The sequence below is a fragment of the Salminus brasiliensis genome, chromosome 12, assembly GCF_030463535.1.
Source record: "Salminus brasiliensis chromosome 12, fSalBra1.hap2, whole genome shotgun sequence".
Classification (NCBI taxonomy): domain Eukaryota; kingdom Metazoa; phylum Chordata; class Actinopteri; order Characiformes; family Bryconidae; genus Salminus; species Salminus brasiliensis.
The window spans coordinates 2,700,416-2,719,103 of record NC_132889.1 but is presented as its reverse complement, the minus strand read 5'-3'; the positions used below and the strand labels follow the sequence as shown (position 1 = coordinate 2,719,103).

General features: G+C 41.0%; 1 protein-coding gene across 5 annotated transcripts in view; it reads left to right on the top strand.

Moving 5' to 3' along the window:
* Positions 1-385: 385 nt before the first annotated feature.
* pdlim7 (PDZ and LIM domain 7) overlaps positions 386-18,688 on the top strand; it is a 55,901-nt gene continuing 37,598 nt past the window's right edge. For 4 of the 5 annotated variants that reach the window (XM_072692960.1, XM_072692959.1, XM_072692962.1 and 1 more), the window contains exons 1-2: positions 386-519; positions 8,086-8,184. In XM_072692960.1, the coding sequence (XP_072549061.1) occupies positions 490-519; positions 8,086-8,184 (129 nt within the window). In that variant the 5' untranslated portion in view covers positions 386-489. Of the gene's footprint in view, positions 520-5,675; positions 5,759-8,085; positions 8,185-18,688 lie in introns of those variants that run through there. The other variant, XM_072692961.1, reaches the window with a different exon arrangement.

Below are 18,688 nucleotides of genomic sequence, written 5' to 3'. Positions count from 1 at the left end.
TTTATTATTTAATTTTGTTCAAATGAACAAAAACACACGTGTCCATATGTTTAAACATGTATATGCATAAATGTACATGTGGCTCTGCAACAGCATGGCTTTGAAATCCACGGTATCAAGGTGCACGACACACCTTATTTTTCCCCACCCGTTTTAGGCAAAGCTCCGCCTCTTTACCGCTTCTGCCAAGCCGACTACAAACTTTCAGCCAATCCGAGTGCAAGCCTGTCAACTCCCAGCCAATCCCAGCACGCAAAGGGCGGGACATGTCTGAACACGGGTGGGGAAAGAAAAAAAAAAAAAAAAAAAGCGGGCGCCGCGTCACTCCCCACACCCCACGTGACGCATGACGTCGCGCCCAACTCCTACTAAAAGTATTGGGAGCGGGGAGACGGCCGCTGCGGAGCGGAGCAACCAGCGCTAACCCCACAAGTCCACAGCTTCCATCGGCCTGTTAGAGCTCAGGATCCACGGAGAGGCCTTTTAAAGATGTCTGGAGATACGAAGGACACGCAGGAGGTAATTATTCGGCGCTGTTGTCGAGTTGAGTCGGCTTGTACAGCCCGGCGCTCACCGCCCGTAACGGTCGACCGTTAAAATCCATGTTACCTCAGGTTGCGGCTCTGCAGCCGGACCTAGCCCGGGAGTTAGCCGGCCGGCCTGTTCCTCCACTTACCTGACCATTACCAGGCTCGTCTCACGCTTTTCCACCCCAGAAACACGTAAAAACTTTAAAATGATAAATAGCTAATAGCTAAATAATAATAATAATAATAATAACAGCTTTTAAACCATTTATTATCAGTTTAATTCAGACAGCTGCAGCCGAGCAGTTTACAGGCTGGTGAACTTGGCTAGTGCTAGCTGTAGATAGATAGATAGCTCCAGCTATCTGGAAGTGCTTAATTATGCTTAATTATGCTTAATTATTCTTAATTATGCTTAATTGTCATTACCCAGGACAGCCAACATGTCATTCCATGACCCCCATCTGTTTTAGGGAGGTCTAAGTTAGCTATCTCAGCCTAAAAAGTTATAAATAGGCTCATATTGGGCATGTTTGGGTCTAACTGTAGTGTATTTTCACACTTTCAGACTTTATCTAAGGGGTTCTTATGAGTTATGCCATTGAAACAGCCCCTTCTAGGAGATCTAGCTATGTGGAGAATACCTAAAGGCTGAAATAAGGCAATCTAAAGGTTTATTTAGCTATCTAGCAAGTTAGAGATTCATTTAGCTACAGCAAAAATGCATATTTATGGAACCCCAAATTGGGTTCTTGGGTGGCATTGCCCTTGTAGCATATTAATTGTAGTAGGTTAAGACTGTAGTGTGTTCAAGTGCAATAAATTAGTCCAGATATGTCCAGTATGGGTCTATTTGGCATTCAGGCGAATGGTAGTGAGCTAGGATTGAGCAGTTCCTTAGAATAGCATTTTTTGGTTCTGTAAAGAGAACCGAAGAACCTTTAAAGTGATAAATGGTTTATTTTTATGTTTTTATTTTGAAATAAACCTTTTGAAAGCTTCTTCAAATATACTGTATATCTATCTATCTATATATATATATATGTATATGTGTATGTATATATATATATATATATATATATATATATATATATATATATATATATATATATATATATATATATATTACAGATGTGGGTCTTTGGGTCTATGGCATCGCTTGAAGAACCCTTTGCAGCACCTATTGCTGTGAAGACTGTAGGAAGGACTCGGTCTTGCTTATTTATGCCAAATGAAAGAAAGAGTACTAGGAATAGGTTTGACCGAGGTAACTGCAACCTATACTTGCCATGCCCATGTGAACCTTGCCATTCTCCAATTTCCAGAGGACAGTTTTAGAGCCTCTGAGACTTTCTCCAGCTTATTTGCAGTTAAACTGGCCTGTTTCTTCTGGAGCGGTTTGCTTAGAAGTTTACGTTATTTCTCAGAATGGTTGTTCTTTGGACATGGCGTCTACATTAAGGACTTCTAAACTTGCCCGAAAGATTGCTTTGGCTTTTTTTTGCTTTAAACTAGGTCAACTGACCTGCAGTGATGTGGGTGGCAGCGCTTTGGTGACCGTTTAGAAGTGGTCAGTGGAGACTGGGCACTGCTCTTTTAAAGTGGCAGGCAACTGAAACAACAGGAGGAGGTTTAGACGGCAACTCTGCCAAGAGACTGCAACTAGGGTTAAGCAGTTACTTGCAGATGTTTTCATGGTATGTGATGTTGGGTGATATTTAAAGAGTCATAAAATGCAAGTGGTATCTTACATTTTACTAGAAAAACAATGAAAGCTCATCAGATCTCTAAATATAGTTGTTGACCACACTTACATCTGGTCTCTGTATGTGTCTTGAGTATTAGGAGTATATCTGGAGTGTAAACGCTCCCAAGACTCATTTAAACCAGATGCAAATCGGATCACCGAAATCACTCGGTGGACCTCAGGAGGAGCCACATCTTCTAGCAGTGTAAACCCATCTGTCTCTCCAAGTCGCATTCCACAACCACAACTCCTCCCAGTACAAACGAAACACCAGTAATAACTGCGGCACGATGAGCGAATTTGCATATTCCGTCCCACGCGGTGATCGGATTTCAGTCTGACTAACCGGAGATGCATTTGACTACAGGGTGTAAATGCATGTGGCTAAAATCTTTATAAGAATGCTATCTAGATACTAGGCACATGCATTGGCTAGATGTAAACAGGTCTTGGATAGATAAATTCTTTACTAAAAATAATCATTTTTAAAAATTATTATAATATTCGATTAGGGAGTGAGATTCCATGTTAATGGTAACGATTGGCTTGTCAAAATTACATTGAGGATATGTTGTCCTGGCAATCTGACTAGTCAGAATAGCTTTATAGATCTGATTATTATTATAATTATTATTATTATTACTCGAAAAATGTCGTTGTTGAGGTCAGAGTTCGTCATTTTTTCTAGTAAAAAATAATTAATAATATTTAATGGACTTTTTGCTTTAAATGTAATTATAGTATCTTAGATTCCATGTAAATCAATGGTAACAGTTGACTAGTCAAAACTACGTAATGGACATGCCGTCCTCCAGTTTGACCTGTCATAGTTGATCTGATATTTCTAGTAAAAAAGTAAAAATTTTGTAACTAAAATTAGATTTTTTCTTTCCTCTTAAGATGAGGTTATGGTTTGTATTGCTGGTGGCATTTCAGGCTAAAACTGCTGTCATACAGTCATACATTAATCCTTTTATGTTTATGTAAACGTTAATCCCGTTTATGAAACGTTAAAGCCTGCTACATCTATTTAACCACATATGAGACGTATAACATGGTTATATTTATTTCTTCTTTGTTGTTAAGACTCCCTACAATTGGTGTAGTTCTTGGTGTAGTCATACAGATCAAAAGTAGCAGAGATGTACATATGATACCTGCAATGCTCTTATTAAAGTCGAATGTTATGTTGTTTCTTGTAATGGCATTGACGAGACAAAACACTAGATAGATACTTGATTTGTTGATGGTCTCGGATATCCTTAATGGTTAAAAAATGATACTTTTATTTAAAAACAGTTTTGTTTGTTATTTAAAGTAAAGACTAAATTTTTGGGTGTTTCATTTGTGCTTTGAGGCACCACTAAAGGCCACGTTTTTCTGGAAAAGCTGAGAGATACAGAACGGTCGCTGGAGGTAAAGAAGCATGTGGATTAAGGCGATGGAGTACTGTTGGAGGATTTTACATAAATATGACTGGTTATGCAGCGTTACACAGTTTTTGTGAGCGTTGTCCTGCTCGCTTCAACAAAGTTACATAGCACAGTTAGCAGCGTGCTGAGCCCAGTGTAGCAATGACAACATTGCTATTATCCCTGTTACGGCTCAGCGGAGCATCAATATGATTTTTTTTTTTAGGGTAGGTTACTTTTAAATACAATTTGAATTGATACTATCCAAATTAAGGAAGGCTAAATTGGTATATTGGTATCTGTGGGTAACAAGATTGGGCTGATATCAGTAGACAGCAGTTTGTGTGAGGTAGTAGTGGTTGAGCTGTTTCTAACGTGCTTAGTAGTTTTTAAAGAAAGATTACGATTATTTTGGTCTTAAAAGATACTTTTGGTTTCAGTATTTCAAATGGGAAAAAACTGAACGATAATGTATGGTGTCATCTTTACCAGTGATGCAATTTAATATCAACAGGCATCAACAAATGTCCGATTGCTCTTGGCTCAATCAGCTGCATTACCCTGGAATTAACAGAGTTGCGATGTTTGAGAGTTTCCAATTCAAGCCTTAAATGGACAGTTGTGCATTCCACCATATTTGTAAAATTATTGTGTAATTAAGTGTTTAAGATGTCGGTCAGAGTGGTTAAGTAGTGGGACCACTACTTAAATGCGTTGAAAAGCTGATTCAGAAGGTTAATTAAATTAAGTGCTTAAGAGGAAGACCTTGTTCTGATATTGTTCCTCAGTATGTTTGAGAATGCTCAACATTATTTTTCAACAATTCCCAAAGAAAACATTACTCTTGCTGTGGGAGTTTACCAGTACTTGACCATTACCAACATATACACTATGTTGGACACCCCTTCTAATGAATGCGTTCAGCTACTTTAAGTACCTATTGCTGACACAGATGTGCAGATACACACACACACACACACACACACACAAACGGCTTATCCACCCCTGTAGATAAGTACTACCAATAGAATAGTACTCTTGAGAGCAGATTAACATGAAACTATTGGCATCCTTGCCTACTGCGTGGGCTAGAGGGGTATAAAGCCCCCCCCCAGCATTGAGCTGTAGAGCAGTGGAACTGTGTTCTCTGGAATGATTGTGGTGCTCCATCGTATGCTTTTTGGGATGAGTTGCTGAGTTGGCGGTGAAGCGGGTGGTATATCATCCAAGTAATAATTTTCCATAATTTAGTAGAAGTCTTCTCTGGAGAGTAGAGACAGCTACTCCAACTAAAGCTGGATAAACTATGATAAACTAACTTTCAAGAAAGGATGAATGAGCAGATGTCCCAATACATTTGTCCTTAAAGTGTAGTTATAATAAGATCTAAAAACTCCGGCTCAGACAGGGTCTTCTGGTCATTTTGAAGTGCTTGTAGTGTTGGAACATCACAACTTCTAGTTTCTGTAGGCTTCACTGTAGGGAACCAAAAATAAGTCTAGGATTCGGCTTTAAGGTGTATCGCAAGTTTGCTTCTAGGTTTGACTGTGGTACGCTACAGCTACGTCAGTTCTCTGCTTGAAATAGTTCTTGGGATCTCTTTCCCTCTCCCTCTCAGTCTCCCTCCCTGATGGTGGGTTAGTAATGTCCTCTGAAATGTGTGTTATTCACACTCCGAGGAATGTTCGCTCTGCCTTCTCCACATCCTCGTTCTGGATGTCTCTCTGTGACTATTTATTGGTTTAATGTTCTTTCTGAAGCCAGAAAATGTTGGGAAGCCAATGTTTTCTCTGCCTCTCTCTCTCCCCCACTCTCTCTCTCTCTCTCTCTTGCTCCGTCTCAGTGCGTGACTCATGTGGGTGTTGGGCTGAAATAGTTTGGTGTAGTTTTACATTCCTTATATAGCCTGTGGAGTGGGGAGAGACGTAGAGCCTTACCCCTGTCACTAGGAGGGTGGGGGGTGGGTCGGGGCAACGGGGTTTGGCCAGCGGTCAGAGGGTCCGACTCCTTCCTCTTTTGCCTGCGCTCTCACTTTTCTGGGTTGGGGTGACTGCATTGGGCCTCGCTACAAGGTACGTTTGCGCCGCCCCGTTCCAGGTATGAGGTATACGGTGGGGCGGATTGAGTAGCCTAGAGAAGACTGCCGGTGGGCTCATAATTCATCTCAGAGGCCCCGAGTGTCATGTTGGTGGGGTTCAGGTTGTCCTTGGCTATTTAAATGGCTTAAGTGTTTTCCTTTTCGTACATGATCTGTACATGATGCAATGATGCTGGACTGGTGGTGCCTGGCACAAGCCGTGGATTAGTTTGTCCAGAACGTGTTGGCAGTCAGAAAGTGGTGTTAAGAGCAATGCAAGAACAGTTCACTGGTTGTTCAAAGGATTGTGTAATTATACAGTAGGCATATGAAGCCAAAGCCAGTGCTCATAGGTCCATTATGGTGCCATCACTTGTATAGTTGGTGGTTTAATGTTTGTCTTGTATTTATTCCAGCTTTAGTTGAGGAATGATCTGGATGATGCTAACAGCAAGCTGGTATTTTTGGCTTTTTGTTCTGTTTTGGTGTACAGCACATATAAACATCACATTTTGACTCCAAAGCTCAAAAGTATCGAATCTCTTGGAGAAACTGAGCTGAAATCTTAATGTGTCTCAATAAAACAACTCCTGGATGATCACTTGTACTATTCAGAAGTTCTTAGCACTTTCAGACAAACTCTGTCTCCATAGAAAGCGCTGCAGGATTTCTCTGCTGCCTCTGTTATTTGTGCACCCCTCAGTGGAAAGTGTGGTGTTGATTTCTGTCTTCTAACTTTGTATTACTGCTACTGACATCCCCTTCATTCTCAGATTTCTCTTACTTGTGCCACAAATACATAAACAGCCAGGGGAAGAAGTCACACTTTCCTGCATAGTGAGCTTTTTCAACCTGCTATGGAGTCATTGGACCTTGGAATTCCTTTTGAAGAAGACGTAATGACCGTGTAATTTAGTTCCTGATTAGGTTTAATCCGCGTCTGGAAAATTGGCTCGTAAAGTTGTGAAACAAATGCCTTTTAAATGGCAAAAAGAGGGTGTTATGGTAATGTTAGCATAATGTTATATCTCCTGCAGGGATGGTAGAATTCCTTACTCGAGGAAGAGCGTTCATTCCTCAAGTGCTCATCTAAAAGAATAATCTGGTGAAAGTTGGCCTACAGGTTTACATTCCTTGCTTGGGCTGTGCTTTAAAAGCTGTTTCTAATGCAGTTTTAAAATGCAGTTTTCTTTGTTGTACAAGTAAAAAGGTAGGGATGTGCTAATGTGGAAATTGTGGGCTGATACCTTTTTGTTTTTGTAGATTTTTGCCAAAAGCTGATGCGTAAGTGTTTGTTAGCAAATATAGACCCAGTAAAAAGTGTAAAAAATGGGATTTTAGTGGGTTGCGAGTGCAATAAAATGTTTCAAATCAAGACCTTTTAGTCTGTCCGAGCTGCAAGTAACTGCATTTCCATGATTTTGTTATGATTGTGTTTTTGTTAGTCTGTCAAGAATTATATTTTGAAATTAAAAAAAGATTTTTGCTGTTTGCTCTCTCTCAAACAAAGCACCCCACCTTCTTAATCATATTTACAAGGAGAAAAAAACAAATACAAAGTGATTAAACAAGGACATTTTTGCGGTCAATGACCTCATATAATCAAATCTGACATCACTGAGCACAGAAACTGCCTGGTCTTCAGCCATGGCCTTTCCAGAAACATCTGTCCAGCTGTCTAAACATTGCAGATCTCCAGGAGATCATCGGTTCGATCCCCAGTGATGCCACAGCCATCTGTGGTGAAGGTTCTCCAGAGCGTAATTGGCCTCGCTCTTTCTGAGTGGGTCTGACCCCAAATTTTCTCACCCAATCACATAATGTTACCAGTGTTGAGGCTAGCATGTGCTTCTGCTCAGTCCCATGAATCAAGCCAATCACGTCTTTCTTTAACTTTTGCTAATGTAAAATCAGCTCAACATGCTTTGAGGAGAACACTAGCCGCTGGTTTTGTAGCTTTAGATACCTAAATCACATTGGGGAGATGGTTGGAGAGGTGGTTAAGCATTTTAATCAGATGCTGATCAGGTGTCCGATGTGAAGAACTTTGTGTAGTAGAGTAGAATGTGAAGATGTGGGAACTGTACAGAAGAAAACCATGAGTACAAGAACAAGGTTACCTCCCACCTCTGCTCCCCCGTTGAGCAAGAGCTTATTGGGAACCGGCTAGCTGACTGCTGAAGACCTCAGCAGTGAATCAGCCATGGTTCACCTCTACCCGGTCTGCTGTGTTTGCTTTCGGTCCCCTCAGGGAACGCTGCCTCTTTAGGCTGTTATTGCAAAGTGATGAAAAGATCATCGTCCCTCTCCTGTCTTCCACAGGCCATGAACGTTTACTGTGTGACGCTCGCTGGGCCAGCACCCTGGGGTTTCCGGCTCCAGGGAGGGAAGGACTTCAGCATGCCTCTGACCGTATCCAGGGTAAGTGTGTTCCAACTTAAATCTGCTGTGTCAGCAATTGCGTATGCCTTTGTCTGCTTTTTATTATGCTAGTGGTTGTAGATTCTTCATCTTCTGGACAGTCATGTAACATGCAGTTCACGTCGTCTTGCAATGACTGTGTGACCAGTACTAGAGTGGACTAAAGTCACCAACTATGAACAGACAAAATACAAAAGTAAAGATGGACATGCCATTTATTCAAACAGCTAAAAATGAGTTGTAAAATGTAATTTAATTTACCTTAAATGACCTTGCATATCTGTGAGGTGATGAGCGGTCAATATTTTGATATTTTCTCCAGCTCATTTTTTTTTTAATGAAGTGATTTGTTTTATTTGTGGGCACAATGGGATCCAGTAAATTTTTATATTTATTTTAATTTTTAGAGCACTTTTCATACATAATAAAACTATGAAGAAAAGGATGAAATAAGAGGAAAATAATAGTAATATTTTAATATTACATTAAAATATACATCTAAAACATGCATATTTTATTATTTATGTAAAAAGTGACTTTACTTGCTTTTTAAAGCTGTTAATGGTGGGTGCCTGACAAATGTCTGTAGGTGAAGAGTTCAGCATACCACCCTGCCTCCCATTTAGGTAGATTTATAACCAGTTGGGAAGAAAGTGTTGTACAGGCATTGCTAAAATTAGCCTAGAGCTTTCTCCTTTTTGGATCTTCAGAGCTGCTGGAGGATGGGCTGTCCTTTCAGAAGTCAGTGCAGCCAGAGCAGAGTCAGTCAGTGATTGAAGATGGATGGAATTTATGTTCTCCACACTTCTGCAATGCTAACTGTTCGTCATATTGAATTTCATTGCAGTTTAACTGAAAAAAGCTGCCATCACTGGGCTTCTCATACATCTCTAACTAAGATCTTCATTAGCTTTCAGCCATTGTTCAGTCTTAACCTCTGTGGTTGAGCTATTCCTTCCTTTTTATTTCCCAGCTGTTCTTTAAGCTAAATGAAATGGTGTGATGTATGGTGTGCCGTGGCCCTCATGTAGCTCTTTTACAAAGACATCAAACAAGTCCTGAAAAGGAAACGTAATTGGGTTAACGAGAACCGTATGCTGCCAGCTACGTGAGGTCTGTTTCAACACACGCATTCCTTCTCCAACATGTCACTGCTTGATATCAAACCCATAAGACAACCTTCTCCACAACACTGGTCTGCTCCTCTCTCCTCACAAGGCCATGTTATGAGTTTGCTTGGTTTCTTGGACGCCTCGTCCTCTCCTAAAGGTCATTGAATCTTTGCTTATGACCACCTCCAATGCTGTGTTGAACAGGAGACAGGGGCCTGTATATGCTTTCCAGCCCTTATATGAGCAGTAGGTCTATTGTTTGTAGTGAATCTCTGCTGGTAGCTGCTGTCCTTTCAGGAAAGAAAAAAAACAAAACAAAAAAAAAAACTGGCCAATCCCGCCAGACAAGCTACCGACTTCTCTTTTTTTGGACGCCGTTGGGCAAAATGGATATCGGATATCTATCAACAGACTTGCACCAAGCAGGCCAGATTTCACATGTCTTCACAAGAAACTTTTCTGCTTATCAGCTGATCAGCTAAAGTCCTTCTAATATCCAATGCTGGAATGAGGTATGATATCTGAGATTGTTGTAAACTGTGGTTCCACCAAGCTACTGTAATAAGCTGGTTAATATGAGGATGGTCAGATAAAGTTAAAAATACAAAGTTAAAACCTTGTTTGTATTGGAAATGTGAGTATGATCTCACATTGCCTTGCAAGTGGCAATCATTGGGGCCTAAACATGAAGCGCTATACCACAAAAGATGGCCAAGAGTTTTGTATGTCAATATGATTGGCGCAGCTCAGATTCTGTGTTTGTGTGATCTAAAATAACCTACACTTTTTGGCTTTTTCTGTTTCTTTTGCTCATTCAAATTTTGTTCTGAACTAAACAATTGGTGGGACAAGGTCTACTTGTGTAAATGAACATTGTTGGCACCCAAGACAACCAGCTGATAATTAGGTTTTGCCTGAAATTGTAGAAAACGCAGATTAAGACGTAAACTGACTGTTGTAACCACTATTAGAGCTATGTGAGCATCCATCTTCAAATTAATTTGCAAGTAACAATAATTGGGAGCCAAGCACAGGGTTTTATTGTGAAGCCAGCAGTCCACATATAATGGGACATGTTTTTAGACTGACCTTATATGCTGTATATAAGATATGAGGTGGTTTTCGGACCGAATCTGAATTTGCATAGTTGTTGAACTACAAATTACATTGCAAGTGTCAATCATTGGGGGCCTAAGCACTGAGCGCTGTTGTGGAGCGTATTTTAGAATATGTCTCAAAGTAGAGGTCTCCAAAGCAGATGTTTGGACGTAACCTGAGTGGCAGATCTAAATCTGTGATTTTTCAGAATTCACCCGAATTTCACCGTTCATGTTAGTCAGTGCTGTTTTCTTTTAGGGACAGTACCTCTGGGCCCAGCTACAGGAGTTTGGTTTGTGAACTCGTCACCTTTTTGACTGTGTTCTCATGTCTGTTTGAGTCAGCTGTCGGTCTGTTTTCCTGTTTTTCCTCCTCCCTGTTTTATGACTTGGTTTTATGAGTTAACAAGCTCCACACCAGGGCCTCTTCCATCTGTTTTGTTGCCCATCACCAATCAGGCGTTAACGTGAGGCTGTGTTGAGTGACGGTGAGGATCACCTGAACATAGACACATAGGCCTAGACAGCTCCTCGCACGTCTGCTTTGGGCTAAACAATGACCTCATGCATCAGCCTGACGGCCAATCATAGAGCACCTACTGCTGCCAGGTGTTGCGCAATAATGAGAGCATGCCTGTGCGCGTTTCCTTTCGACCTGATCTCACTCCTCACAACCAGCATTTGGGAGACTCTGCTGATTTGAGTGCTGGTGTTGAGAGAGTTCACAGAACACAATGTTCTCACCCAGAGTTTGGAGGTGACTGAAGTGAAACGTGTTTTAAAGTATTTTTAATAATCATGTGTCGCAAAGTGTTTCATTAGTTTGTTTTTGTTTTTAACTGAAGATCAAAATTGGAAACATTCATTTTGAGGATCTTGTATAAAAGTAAACGGGTCATTTTTACAAAATCAGAACTATGTACCTAAATATGAATAACTGTCAATAGAAAAGGTTCGTATCATTTAGTAATCTAATGAAACTTAAGTTTTAAAACTTTTTTACCTTAATGCTCATTACAGCAGTGCGTCCACTAAGGCTGCCACTAACTGCTATATATTTATCTATCGGTTAACTAATCAACTATTTTTTCTATCAATTCGGTTAATATTAAATTAAATAGTCTATTAACTTATTTTGGATTTTCTTTTGTATATAATGTTTCTTTTACTTTAAAACTGTAGGCCATTGTAGGCCAAAAAACCTGTTTACACATGCTCACTTCATGTGACTGCTGTCTGGATTGTATCCTGGTAAGATGCATTTAAACTAGGTGGTCTAAGGCGTCTCCGGTCAGTCAAACCGAAATCCGATCACTGTGTGGGACAGAATATGCACATTTGCTTGTTGTGCTGCAGTTATTACTGGTGTTTCTGTTGTACTGGGAGAGGTTATGGTTGTGTAATTTGTTTTGGAGAGACTGATGTGTTTACACTGCTATAATGTGGCTCAGATGCATTAGAAGTTACTGTTTGTTTAAACCCGCAACTCCAACATGATATAAATGTGCAAAAATAGGGTTTGTTTTAGTCAGATATATAACTCCAAAAGAAAAGCATTTGTCGATTCAAGCATTTAAGAAATGAAGAGAAATTTTTAGAACCAGCATCATGAATTACTACAGCTGTTTTTCATTACTGATATTTCTTTATTACTTTATTTGTTTTAGTTTAAGTGAGAGAACTGTGTGTTAGGATTTTATATAAACTTTATATTTAACTATTGAAACTTTTGGTTTCTTTTAACACATTTAAAGAACCTTTTATATATATATATATCTCTCTCCAAAATAAGAGAACCTAACTTTCATCATTTTAAGAAGATGGCTGGTACAGAAGACTTTCTTCTCCTATAGAACTCCACTATGTTTGCTCAGTACTGGTGCACACACTGCCTTCTCCCTACCTGACCCTGAGCTGTTAACTGAGCTCCCTGATGGATTAGAACTTGGAAGCAAAAACAAACGTGCCACGCCCCTCCTTCTGAGTGACGCGCTAATGAATTAGCACCGGAATGTAAGCACACAGTCCGACAGCCAGCCATGTTAACTGACATCAGTGTGTGAGGAGCAGTGTGTGAGTAGTCTTCCTCGGGACAGTTGGTATTGGTCTGTAATGGCGCAGGTGTGACCTGTCGAAATGCTGATGACACACTCTTTCACTCTCTTCCAGCTGAGCTTTGAGCCTTTCTGTCTGTAGGTGAAGAGGCAGCAGAAGGTGGGGTTCAGACGGCCTGTTAGGGCTGTTTTTCCAAGCCGAGTGTAGTTGAAGCTGCTCATGCGGCGGCCTTTGTGAGCAAAATGACCGATTGGAATATCGCAGTTTATTTTTGGATAAATCCATGAATATTTGCCTTGTTGAAAGATTAATGTGTCTATTTGACTTTTTCCCCCCCTCTATGCTGCTGTGATGTACGGCCTGTTCGCTGGCCCAGTCACATTCATTTGTCTGGATCTGTATTCATTAAGAAGTCGTGGAATACTGCGCCACAGTCAGATTCCTTAACTGCTTTATCTTTAGTCAAAAAAACAAACACAAAAAAGGACAAACATTGATCCTAGATGAGCCAAGTTATGAATAGTGGGTTCCTGAACACAAGGAGACTGTGAGTTCATGTATTTTCAAGACCAAGTGGGTTACATGTATGAATGTGTGTGTACACTATATGGACAAAAATATTGGGACACCTACAGGAACTTTTGAGACATCCCATTCTAAACCCATGGGCATTAATATGGCGCTGGTCCTTCTTTGCAGCTCTAACATCAGCTTAGCTCTGGAGCTCTGCAGTTATTGAGTCAGCAGAGTGTTGGAAACCTTTCTGCGCTATGCTCTGAGCTCAGCACTGGGCCCTAACCCCGCTCTGTAACTTTACATGGTCTAAAACTCTGGCTGAGCTGCTCTGTGGACCCATTCTAGATCTTTTTTTGAAAATGTTTTTGAAACATTCAATCTTTAATTTTGATTGATTGAGGTTATATAACTAAACTCATACAACTGAGGAAATATCTTTTTAAAAATCATTTGTAAAATATATTCAATATTTTGTCTAAGGAAAAAATTAAAGACACCCAATCCTATAATGGCTGGTACCCAAGCAGAATTCTTTCAGCTGTGTGATGTTTCAGCTTCAATGTTTTTACAGGTCTGAAATTTTCTTCTAGCGCCTGTGATTCAATAAAGATTTCCAAGTGGATTCAGTTTGAGAGCTCTTCCTGCTGCAGCAAAGCAGCCCTGAACCATGACTATTTCACCTCCATGCTTCGCAGTTGGTATGTGGAGGTTCTGGGGCTTAAATACCTTGTCTGGTCTACCCCAAACATGCCTTCTGTTACTGTGCCCAAATAATTCAAGCTTTGTTATCCAGGACTTCTGGAACAATGTGCTTTGGACAGATTAACCGATGACCATGAAGATATTGTTAATATTTTATTTATTTAATATATAATTTATTTATTACTTTTTTTTTTTTAGGTTTCCTTCTTTCACACCTCTCATGAAAACCAAATGTGTGCAGTCTCTTGCTCTAATGGTAGATTTATGTAGATACCCGTAGGACCCGTGATGACATCTGAATTTGAGACTTCTTTACGTATCTTGAGGTCTGCTCTTTGGTTGAACTTGCTAGGACGTCTGATCTGGTCGTGTATGTAGTTGTTTTAAATGTGGCGTGTTTATGTATATTATAAAATATAGTGGCTGTGTGTTTGACCGTGACCTCATGTCCTGACATTGTTTTTTTGTGCGTGTGGGCTGTTAAGCTTCTCTGATTGTCCTCCTCCTGATGTTCTGGGTGTTCCTTCTCCCCTCTGTCCAATAGCATGCATCTCCATGGTGCTAAAGCATTCCTGGCATTTTTAACACTGCTTTCCTATTCCTGGCTTCACACAGCAGCCTTTTGTCTGCTCTGTGTTCCCAGACCCAGTAAAACTACTGGCCGTCATGGTCTGGAACATGGAAATGAGCTTCTTGTACTGTGAAGGAATTGTACTTTCCTGGTGAAATCACACCTATGTAATAAGGATGGACAGTGAGATTATAAAATGGTCAAGATTTTCATGATCTAGTCTGCTAAGCTGTGTTGTTACATAGGCCTACTTAAGTGCTTTATACTTTTGCATAGTACTCTGTCACAATAACTAATTTGTGTGTGATCTGTTGTCCCAGAAATAGTGATAAATTATATTATTGTCATTTCATGACTGTTTTACACCACTGATAAAATGTTTTAAATGAATGTGTTTTGATTTATGAAGAATATTCTGGAATTGGAATATAAACATATTAATATCCTATATGAGTAAAATATTAATAAAACAAAACAACTCTTTTTAAACAAAGCAACACACCAGCTCATTCTATTAATGGGCTGTCCTCACTAACTGTAGAAGCTCCAGATCTCATCAGAGCAGATGCAGGTGAACATAAATCTAGTAAACCGGAGCAAGAGCTTCTCATTCTGAGGAAAGTAGGTGAGCTCTTGTGAGCTAGTCCAAAGAACAGCGTCTGAACAACATTCTCCTGGACGCCCCCCAGTCCAGCCAGAACAGTGTGGATGTAGGTGTTCAATTCCATCAGCAGCACAGATTTACCAAACCAGGTGTTGATCTGAGGAGAACTCTAAATAATACTAGGGTCCATGAGTAGAACTTCTAATGGAGATGTTCTAATGAACACTTAAGCCAAGTCAAATTTTCCTTTCTGCTCTGTTTACTTGCATGGGATTGGGCAGAGTTCAAATCTGTAGTGCAGCCTGGCACCAGAGAGCGTGAGCCAGACTTTTTGGCTTTACTTCGTCAACCACTGCTGTCTAGTCCACTATTCTATACTGTCTATGATTGTAACCCTGATTGTGGTGTATACACTGTTCTGCTGTAACACAGACTGATTATGGGCTCTCCGTAGTCTGCTGTTACCCATGATCTACTCAAAGGTATCCCAACGTACTGGATCAAAATAGCGGTAACATTCGTATGGTCCACATGAAACCTGTGAAGGATTCTTTACCACTGTCTTAATGCGCTCGCACACACACACACGCGTTGTGGAGAGTCATTTATTAGACGCCTCGGCAGGTTGTGTGATGCAGTGTGGTGATTTAGATTAGTTTCTACTTCTCCATGATGGATTGTTCTCTTCGGCTTCGGATCTGCGTTAATAAAAACGTTCAGCCGAGCTGTAATTTTAATGTAACCTTTTGATGAGCCTGTTCATGCCTGCCTTTTACTCTAGGTTTTATTCCAAATTGCGTCAGCTGTGTGATCCATGGCCCTGTCTTTTTTGCTCCGCCACGTTCAGCGCTCAGCTCTTCAGCCCTTCGTCTGTGGCTCTTTCTCTCTGCTCGTGATGGCTCCTCCGGGTCCCCGGACGCGCATTACTCTTGACGTTTAATGAACTGCGAGAGAGATAAATTTGACTGGTGCTCAGCGCAAAACGTTTCTGCTCATAAAACTTGCTGTTTGCCGCTGATCTCATTGCCAGTAACTCAAGGCCTGTGGATTAGAATACTGAAATCGCAGCCTTGCTGCAGTCTGCGGCTGAATCATTGCAGCGAGGGTTTAGTGGCTCTCGCGTCCCGTCGCTTAGCTGCCCCGGCCGCCCTGTACGGGACGCTCTTGCAAAGAGAGAATGAGAGAGAGAGGGGGAGAAAGCTCGGCTTCTTCCCTCTGAGATATTTATGGCTCTGGTGTTTCAGCTGACGCAACGACAGCCAAGCTCCGCGCTCTCCAGACCCTTAAAGGAAGTGGGGGAAAAGCTCAAAAGTGAAATGTGGAGAGGAATCTGAACTGCCGGTTGAGGGGTGGTCTCGGAGGCTGCTGGTCAGCAGGTAAATTCAAAGCCATGCTGATGCCAAGTTTGTAGAGGGAAGGTGATGAACATTTGCTGAGGTGATTAAGAAGGCATCTTAGCTAGCTTGACTCAACCATCTGTGCAGCAGTGACCAGTATGACCCTGCTGCTTTGCAGGGTGCTCACTGAAATGTTTTCTTCCACAGCCTTCAACTCTGGCATGGAAACCCCCAATTCCGACCGAAAACACGGTCTTCAATACACTGCCATGGATCCATTCACAACCATGTTTGTAGTAGAGATTTTTGGACGAGTGTGAAGAACATTTCAAAGGTCTAAAGAGCCTTAACTTCAAGCAAACGTTCTTCTCTTAAGGACGCGTGAACGTCTTTTGAAATCTTGAATTCTTTAAACATCTTGGAAATGTTCTGGACACTCACTCCTCTCTACTAGAAATATGATTCTTGTGTGAAGATCCTTACAATTTGTAAATAATATTTACATCTAGTGACCTGTTCTTTAGACCTTTTGAAAATGCTCTTCAGGCTTAGACACAAGATATTTGTAATAGACTTCTTTATGAAACCAAATATGGTTCTTCTATGGCATCTCTCAAATAACCATGTAAAGCCTCTTTATTTAAAACAGTGTAGAGTGCAGAGTTTGCCTGTAGGGTAGTTTTAAGTAGGCCTATAGGTGGAGGCGCTTTTGCGCCGTGGCGGCTGTGCTGATGGGGTTTTTTATGGTTTCATCTGAAAGGCCTGAGCTCAGCACGTCCCTGCCGTCCTGCAGAGAGCGTAGGAGCAGCTGCTCTGAACCTGAGCCTGGGGAACAGGTGCTTCTGTCTGTCAGCGCAATCCTCAGAGTCCTCCTTACTTTCTTTCTCTAAAACTCTCAATCACCTCGTTTACGCTCTTACAGACTCTTCTACCAGATATCTACGGCAGGTTTCTCCCTGTTCTCGAGAAGTCGAGTTTTCCCAAATGTCTCTTCAGTTTTGTTGACGGGGGGGAGAAGCGTAACTTGACATTTTCATTACTTGCAATATCCACTGCAGTTTAGCTTTGAAGGTTGATTAATTGTATGGGGTTAAAATGTAGGGATGTAGCACTGTGTTGACGGAGTTGAGTATTTATTTATTTATTTATTTAAATCCATAAGGAATCACATGGCCTTTTATTTTTGTGTTGTTCGCAATATTCCAGCCTCTGTAGTTAAATAGGCTGTTATGACTATAACTGATGTATGTAACGGAGTAGTCTAGGCTGAAACGCTCCCATATAACCAACATGAATGGATTGCCAAACCTGTATGTACGCTATATGGACAAAAGAATTGGGACACCTGCTCATTTATTGAAAAGGGTTTATCCTGCTTTTGTTGGAGTAACTGTCCCTACTATCCAGGGAAGAAGGCTTTCTACTAGATTTTGGAGGAACATGTGAGGATTTGATCAAGACGTCATTCCCTACTCATTCCAGAGATCGCTGTTCTTCCACTGCTCTACAGCTCAGTGCTGGGGGCTTTATTCCCCGTTAGCCCACGCCTGGTATTGAGCAGCATGGTGCCAATAGGTTCATGTTTATCTGCTCCAGAGAGTCCTATTCTATTGGCAGTACTTCTCTACAGGGGCTTGACGAGCTGTTTTGGGCCAGTTTCATGCTTTAGTTTCTTAAATCAAATCTGCTTTGTGGGAAATGTTCGGGTTCCCAGCAATGGGGAACAATAAAGGTGCTACAGAGGTCTCGAAGTCTCTTTAGGATGTGTGAATAACCTCTTTAAAGTGAATGTAAAGGTTCTTCACCAATAGAAGTCTTTCATACTCCCATTAAAAGAGATTACAGCTTCTGAATGTTAAAGTTAGTACAGTAGGTGCTATGGTCCAGACTGAGGAATGAGATGTAGTGATAATGGAAGTGCTTGTTGGAGGTGGGTGTGGTGCTGACGAGGGGTTCAGGGCAGGAAATGAGGGAATGTCTGTGAACCGTATGTTCTACAGATGTTGGAGGCTACTGTTGTGCATGTAGGTGAAAAGCAATGTGCGCATGTGTGCATCAGCTGTGCTGAATCTCCTCAAGGTGTTCTGCTGTTTCAGTAGGCTCAGGTTATGGTCCAGGCCTTAGGTCTTAGGAATTAATTGACAAGTGTGGGACATGTCTTTGCTTAGTTCCTGTAAGTAATCGTCTACTTTGAGAAGCTTTGAAAGTACTAGATGTGTAAATCCAGGGTCAGACTGTGATGGCAAGATGACTGGAAGGTCAAAACATCAGGTCCTACCTCACAACTTTCTGCTAACATCTTGTTGCCAGATACCACAGGACACCTTCAGAGGTCTGAGCTGTTTTGGGACCCAAACAATATTAGGAAGATGGTTTTAATGTTAGCTTTTAATAGATTTCTTCTCATTTCATCATATGATACTGTTTTTATTGATGGCACACTTTAACAGGACCATATTGAACCTCCTCTCTGAGTTCAGAGAAGGGTTCTTTTGTCTCTCAAAGCAGAT